At 30.8% G+C, this 7555-nt stretch overlaps 2 protein-coding genes across 3 annotated transcripts; one reads left to right on the forward strand and one right to left on the reverse strand.

The window, feature by feature from the left end:
- Positions 1 to 7: 7 nt before the first annotated feature.
- LOC118064915 (eukaryotic translation initiation factor 3 subunit G-like) lies at positions 8 to 1670 on the reverse strand. The gene is made up of 2 exons (XM_035079846.1): positions 1512 to 1670; positions 8 to 985 (listed from the first exon to the last, which is right to left on the reverse strand). Exon 2 carries the CDS (start codon positions 981 to 983, stop codon positions 126 to 128), a length of 858 nt encoding a protein of 285 aa, XP_034935737.1. The 5' UTR covers positions 984 to 985; positions 1512 to 1670; the 3' UTR covers positions 8 to 125.
- On the forward strand, positions 1649 to 5586 carry LOC118064914 (calcium homeostasis endoplasmic reticulum protein). 2 transcript variants are annotated; one of them, XM_035079843.1, is made up of 8 exons: positions 1649 to 1911; positions 2181 to 2351; positions 2555 to 3209; positions 3300 to 3371; positions 3431 to 3821; positions 3885 to 4294; positions 4390 to 4773; positions 4859 to 5586. In XM_035079843.1, the coding sequence occupies exons 1-8, from the start codon at positions 1893 to 1895 to the stop codon at positions 5151 to 5153; spliced, it is 2397 nt and encodes a 798-aa protein (XP_034935734.1). In that variant the 5' UTR covers positions 1649 to 1892; the 3' UTR covers positions 5154 to 5586. The 2 variants fall into 2 exon arrangements, with proteins under 2 accessions (XP_034935734.1, XP_034935735.1); XM_035079844.1 differs by lacking the exon at positions 1649 to 1911 and having other exon boundaries at positions 2218 to 2351; positions 2617 to 3209.
- The last annotated feature ends 1969 nt before the right edge of the window (positions 5587 to 7555 follow it).

Raw genomic sequence — 7555 nt, forward strand, 5'->3', positions numbered from 1 at the left:
AATGTAATAACAGTCTGATTACATATTATATATTGCCAATGAAATCTGATTTTACTTAAATTGTATCATTCTAAACATATCCCGCGTGTTGCTTAACCAAATAATAAAATGATTCAGTTCTAATTCTAATTATTCTTTTCTGGTGGTTTAGACCAATCGACATTTAATATAAGATGATCATATCCATAACCATTGAGGTGAGAAATGGCTCTTGCAGCTTCAGACCGGAATTTGAAATGAACATACGCAAATCCTTTACAAAGATTGGTTGTTCGATCTTTAGCAAGATATTGTTTTTGTATGAATCCAAATGGTTTGACTAATTCTTCTAAATCAGCTTCATTAGTGCTTTCAGATAAATTAGAAATACGGATTGCTGTAGTATCATCACGCCGTTGAGATTGCATAGAATCTCCTCTCCTGTTGCCACCATCTCGCATACTTGGTGGTACATATTTGCTGCCTTGAGGTTTGCTGATATCTGCAGCAGCATTGGGAACTCCAGGGGTAAGTTGAGGTTTTTTGTCATCTGGTACATTCCCACCAGCAAGAACGGTATCTTTGTAGGGACACTTCGTAGTCCAATGTTCTCCAGAACAGTTACGACATTTGACAACACCCTTTTCTCCCATATTCTTCAACTTTTCTAATGAATCTTCTTCAGTTTTATTTTCTTCTTCTTTGCTAGATATGAACTGCATGAAAACATCTTCTGCACCGATTGTTGTTGCTGGATTTGGTCCAGGTCGATCATCAGCAGAATCTCCAAACTTTGCCCAATTCTTTCGTGCTGCGATTGTCTTTGAGACGATTCTTTTCTCGATTTTATAGGTTCGAACTACCTTAACTTTTTTATTGTCTTCATTATATTTGTATTCAGTTAAAATTTTCATTCCATTTTCATAAACTTCTGTTGGAGGGGGTAATGTATCTCCTTCATCATCTACTTCATCTGCCCAGCTGGATTCATATACAGCCGGCATTTCTAAAAAAAATAATGTCATTAATTTCAATTTAAAGAGTAAATTATTACAATTATTAGACAGGTGTAATAAAATAAGGCAATCAATAAAAGATTTGTTGGAGATAACGATAATGAAAGTTCTGGAAATATGCCAAAAAAATTTCTTATAATCATTGAATATTCAGTTAATCATTATTAAAGTTTAACTACTTAAATAAAAATATCTAAATAATTAAAGATGCTAAAAACTCATAATGTATAGTAAAAAATTAAAACGTGACGATTTGCTATAGTAGAGGTTAGAATATGTTAAGGTTTTGCTGGCAACTAAATATTACAATTCAATTGCCAATCACTTTAAGAAGAATTATTTGAATAGTATACAATCAATTTTTGAAAAATTGATAGTTCACAACAAAACAATTTCATTAATTATTTTTATTTCCACGTGCGTATTTAGCAAATGTTAATTACAGGATAAATACCAGAAATGGAAGAACTTCAGACTTATTTATACGTTTTTTTAAGAAAACTATCTAAAACTTACTATTTGAAAATTATTGACCACAAACAACGTTTTTCGATGTAAATATTGAAGAAATCGAGACAAATTTGGAATAATATCTACAACTTCACTTTTACAATAAAAATCTTCGAGTAATGGCGGACATAAGTCATAAAAAAGAAACAACATGAAGTGAAGTGCATGTCAGCATGCTGAAAAATTCGAGTTGATGCAGCGCCTCTAGTGATGATTGTTTGTACTTGTCGACAAAATGACGGTATTTAGCGTTGTTGATGCACCGTGTGAGAATAATGCATTGTATTGTTAGTTTATTTGTAAATACGAGTATTGATTTAAGTGAAAATTTCATTTTTAAATAATTTAGCTTAATGAAATTTATTGAGATTATTCAAAGTTGCCAAAATGGATCAAGCACCGACAGGTATGTCGAAATTTATCCACCGGTTGATTCAGTATGATGCGTTTTTATTGAGTACATTTTTGTAATAAAAATAATATTTAGTTAACTTAAACTTTCAAAAAATTTATTAAGATTTGTTTCTATATAATGCATAAAAAATTACTCTAAAAAAATATACATATTTATGAACTTTTGACGTATCGAAATATAAGTAAGGTTAGGTGAACGTTATTAAATAAAATTGTAAAAATTTAAGAAAATAACTAAATATATAATTTTAATAATTGCAGATATTGAATTAAGAAATATTATTGACAAATTGGCTCAGTTTGTGGCTAGAAATGGACCTGAGTTTGAACAAATGACTAAAAACAAACAAAAAGATAACCCTAAATTTAGCTTTCTTTTTGGAGGAGAATATTTCAACTATTACCAATATAAAGTAACTACGGAACAAGCAAGTAAGTCCATTATAATGATAAGAAAGTTGCAAACGCTGAACCATAACATACCAAAATAAACAAAAATGATTTTTTTTTCAAAGAATCCTTCATCTAATTTGCTGGAGATCCTTCTTTTTAACCGTTCGCAGGATTTTTTTCATATTTATCTCTAATCCCAATAAAAAAATATCTTTCTATAATCCGCCGTCATTCGTTTACAGTTTTAAAGCAAAAAGGAATAAGTCCAATGCAAAATGCAGATCCACGTTTAAACGTTTCGCAGTCGCAGCAATCAGCAGTTCCACCAGTGCAGCCATTGAATAATATCAACCTACAGCCTGGATTGAATTCTCAAAACAACGGCCTGACCCCAGTGGGTGGAATGGGTGCCCCAGGAAATCCAGGACCGGTTTTATCTGTTGCTGGAACATTAGGAGGACCAGGGAGTGCTGGACCACCAGGAATCGGAACTAATGTCCTGAGCAACGTAAATCCACCATTGGGAGGACCAAACCAAGGTGTAAATATCAACGGACCATCTGGATGGCTTCAAAATGAGTTGGCAAATCTTCAATCTCAACAAAATACTCTTCAGGAACAAGTAAGACAGTCTGAACAAAATCTGGCTGCACAACATGCTGCTCTTATGGCTCAACAACAAGGAAGGGTGGAAGATGCTGTAAGACAAGCTCAAGAATCAGCACTTCAAAACAATGCACAGACTACGAATACTGATCTTGCTGCTTTCGATGCAGTTCTACAACCAATCATTGATAGTTGTACAAAAGATAGTATAAGTGCTGGTAAAGCTTGGATTTTACAAAACAGTGTTACCGCACAGAGCAATACAGTTATTGCTGATCATTTGTTAAAAAAGTAAGAGTTTAATTCAATTTGTTTAAATAATATTCTAATACCATAATACTATTTCTAATAAATATTTTGTGTTTTAAAAATTTTTTACAGAGTTATTCAAGGTGCAACATTCAATCAGAAGCTTCACATCATTTATTTGGTCAATGACGTATTACACCATTGGTAAGTGAGAATATCTAAATATTAGTGATTGAAAAAAATAAGTTAAGATGATTCTTTAGCGCTAGGAAAAAGTCTATGGATCTCCGTCAGGCGATGGAAAACGTTGTTGTACCCATGTTTTGCAATACATCGTTAGCTGCATCTGAAGATCAATTAACAAAACTCAATAAGTTACTAAGTTTATGGGAATCAAAAAACAACTACTTTGATGAGGGTATCATTGAAAAGCTGAAGCAACCAAGTACGTCATGGTCTGAATATCAAGCTAGTCTAGTCGCACAATTTGCTAGTGCGATTACTCCAATTACAACTTCGACGAAACAAACGTTTGATAATTATCAGGCTCAACATCAAGCATTTGTAAATCACGCGATGAGGCAAATCAACTCTATAGAACAACAAAAAATCGCAATTGATCAACAATTAAAAACGCCACAACCACCACCAATAGTAAGTTAACATTTGATAAGTTTTCATGTTGCTTTCTTGAAAAAAATAAATATTTTATTTTAGGTTCAAAATCAACAAAATCTAAATATACCACCATCACATGCTGGTCCACCACCTGCAATAGGAGGGGATATGAATTTTTCGCAACCTCCTCCAGGTTGGGGTCTTCCTTCGACGGTAGAACCTCCTCCATTTTCAACAGTGCCTCTGCCAGATTTTACCAAACCTCCACCAGGGTTTGCACCAGCTCCTGCTATTCATGAACCTTCTGTAGAAGATCTCATGCCTAGTATGCCTTATTTCGAGCTTCCTGCAGGTCTTATGGTGCCTCTAATCAAATTAGAAGATGGTGAATACAAATCTCTAGATCCTGAAGCTATAAGATTACCACCACCTACTCCACCCAGTGAAAGACTAGTTGCAGCAGTTGAAGCATTTTATGCACCACCCAATCACGATTCTCCTCGGGACAGGTAACATGTTATGATTTTATTTATATTTTTGTTATTTAAATATTAACAGAGATTTTCGTCAAATTTATTTAATATATGAATAATTGTTTTTATAGTGATGGTTGGGAAAAATTAGGATTATATGAATATTACAAAGCTAAAAATGCAGCTCGAAAGCGAAAAGAAGAAGATATTCAAGCCGGTCTAAGGCCTAAATCAAGATCGCCGACACCAATCCTTCGACCACGTTCGAAGAGTCCTAGTCCACCAAAGAAACGTTACAGAAGTAAATCACGGAGTAGATCACGATCCAGATCACGAGGGCGAAGTAGATCTAGATCACCTACAACAAATCATCGTCGTAATAGCCGTAGTGGTAGTATTCATGCCGGTACTATTCACAACAGTCGAAATCGCCGGAGGAGAAATAGTAATAAAGATCGAAGTCCTGATAAGAGAAACGATAGACAGGATCGAAGTCCTACTCCACCTAGTTTCCTGTAAGTTAAAAATTATTTATTGATACCTGCTTGGTAATATGCCTGAATAAGTATATTTATTATATTATTATGATAATATTTTCAGTGGCTCAACGTACAGTAAAGCCCCAATAGAATCAAGCCTAGATGAAAATAATAAAGGTCATCAGTTGCTTAAAAAAATGGGCTGGAGCGGTGCTGGATTAGGAGCCAATGAACAAGGCATTGAAGCACCTATATCCGGAGGAGAAATAAGGGATAAAAATGATCAATATAAGGGAGTTGGCATTAATTTAAATGATCCTTATGAAAACTTTCGCAAAAGTAAAGGCCAGGCTTTCATTACTCGAATGAAAGCTAGAGCAGAAGAACGTGCAGAGGAAAGAGGCGAACGTGATTGAATTTTTTTTATAATTTAATGCAAAATGTCATTCTCAGTTTGCAATTTATACAATTTTCGCATTCCTATTTGATGCAAACGTAAGTTATTTGAATTTTATCTAAAATTTCTACCACATTAAAAAAAAAAAATTTTTTTGCCATTGTGAATATATTGCCCGCTCATTTTTTAGTTCTTAAACAAATAATAGAACTATAGTATCAAATACTTTTACAATAATTTCAATTGTATGTCTAAAAAAGAATCTAAAAATTGAGTTCTTTTAAAATCAACTGGAAAAGTGATCAAATTATTTTTGATCATGTATTAAAGTAAAGATCATTGAGATAGTAATCATAGTGATGGTACTAGCTATCTCAACACGTGACTAATGTACAAAATGATATTCAGTATATAATAAACATCATTCTAATTCGTTTTTCTTGATAGATAAAGTTTAATTAATGCCACACCAATCATCCTAGAATAAGAGAGAAGCAAATTGATAAATATAAATTAATAATATAATTTAAAAAAAAAACTAGTGCGTAATATATCAATTTATTCAAATAAAGCTTATAAATGATAATACTTTATAACTATCCACAAAAATTGTACAATTTTTAGTTAATTTTGTCTTTTTAAAACAAAATCGATAGTCAAACTGACTAAATCCGGAATGTATCCAGTTTTAAAGTGATAAGTTAATAGCATCGTAAGTCGTAAACAAAAAGAACGTAATGTTTACAAAATTACAACACGTATTTTCTGCTAAAATAAATTATTTTGTCATTACAAGTTAATTTTTTCATGTCATTGTACAGCCAGACATAAATAGATGATAATGAAAAATGTAAATATTATTCATCTTTGATCTTAAAATATTGATTATTATTTTTATTAGTAATGATTTATGTATTAAACAAAATCAAGAATGAAGGAATTATAAAAAGTTTCAGAATGATTTATCAAAAAAATAAAAGAACTTTAAATAAAATATTAAGAGTTAATTGTGAAGGCCAGATCACATTTCCATTGTTATCTGTGATGAGAATAGTGGAAAATGAATTCATGTGTTTTTATAATTATTTTAAACTTGATTTAAAGTTAATTTAAGTATTTCTTCAATTAAAAGAAAGACTTAAATTTAAATTAATGAGAAAAATTTCCATTCATATGGTTGATGTTTAAACTAGATATATTTGCTCTATTTCATTCAATGATATGACTTAATCTTCAAATTTCTTATGATAAATTACGTGTGACAAATGAGAATGTGACTCCAATCTTTTGATTTATTTGAATAAGTTAAATCAATATAGAGAGTCTCTTATATACACTTGTTAGTGTAAATAATAGTAAGATCGGTAAATGAATAATTTTACATAATCAACGATTAAATTAACGAATTTTGATGTTTTAGTGAATTTTTTTTTTAATTATTTTCAATAAATTTAGTAATTTCTTAAATAACTAATCAGAAATTAATATGGAATGAATCAATTCATAACTACTGAGTTCTCCTTTATAACGTGAGTAATACATGACAATTCATTTTTTCAACATTTTTATTTTATAAAGGCACGTGTAAATGATAATGTCTTTTTTCAATGTAAAAATTTAATTTATAGCTGCTCGTCGAAAAATTAGATAAATAGAAAATACCTATGGTGATATGATAAGAAGAGAGGGCAAGAGAAAATCAGCGATTGCCGCATTACATTCCACGTGACTTGGAGAAGGGCACGCCTCAACCGTTAAGTCACGCGCCTGACCACGCTTTACCCTTTTAAACACGTGCACACAATATATGCGGTGAGTGGTGTGTAAAATCAATTCACTATTTGAACAAAAAATTAGAAAAAAAGGTAATCAATAATTACTACATTTTATCAATGAAAGAAATTCATTTTTAAATGTTTTACTTAACCAAAACCATTCTATTGATAACAGATAAATCTACAAGTAATAAATTATAAGAATATTAATAAGAGTAAAAGTGAATATTAATATCAAAAATCAATATTTTATATTAAATGTGTTGATACATATTAATATATTTCTATGTCATTAGTAACTATTTATTTTTATCATTAATGCCAAGCAAAATTAGCATTTTTGTTTAAAAATACGATCTCAGCTGATATTAGAAAATTTACTATTATTTTTTTTTCTAAATTGTAACATTATTGTTCATTTCATTTGTTATTGTATTGGTACAGCTATTTCAATAAGCAACTAGACCATGTAATACAAAATCTTGATAAAAAATTTATTGTCACCTATTTTTTACATAGCAAATGACTTAGCATAGTTATCGAAGTAAAGTATTATATTCAACGATATAATAACGATATAAAAGACATAAAAATCCATAAGAATGAATTATGAACTCACGAAATAATACTTTTAAGTTAAAATTTA

This window comes from Chelonus insularis, unplaced genomic scaffold (genome assembly GCF_013357705.1).
Source record: "Chelonus insularis isolate UGA/USDA-ARS -01 unplaced genomic scaffold, ASM1335770v1 contig_25_pilon, whole genome shotgun sequence".
Taxonomy (NCBI): domain Eukaryota; kingdom Metazoa; phylum Arthropoda; class Insecta; order Hymenoptera; family Braconidae; genus Chelonus; species Chelonus insularis.

Excerpts from the sequence above, each read along its gene's own strand:
- LOC118064914 (XM_035079843.1), top strand. Across the intron at positions 2,352-2,554 it reads AGTAACTACGGAACAAGCAA|TTTTAAAGCAAAAAGGAATA; the intron begins GTAAGTCCATTA and ends ATTCGTTTACAG. Across the intron at positions 3,372-3,430 it reads AATGACGTATTACACCATTG|CGCTAGGAAAAAGTCTATGG; the intron begins GTAAGTGAGAAT and ends ATGATTCTTTAG.
- LOC118064915 (XM_035079846.1), bottom strand. The coding sequence starts at position 983 with ATGCCGGCTGTATATGAATCCAGCTGGGCAGATGAAGTAGATGATGAA.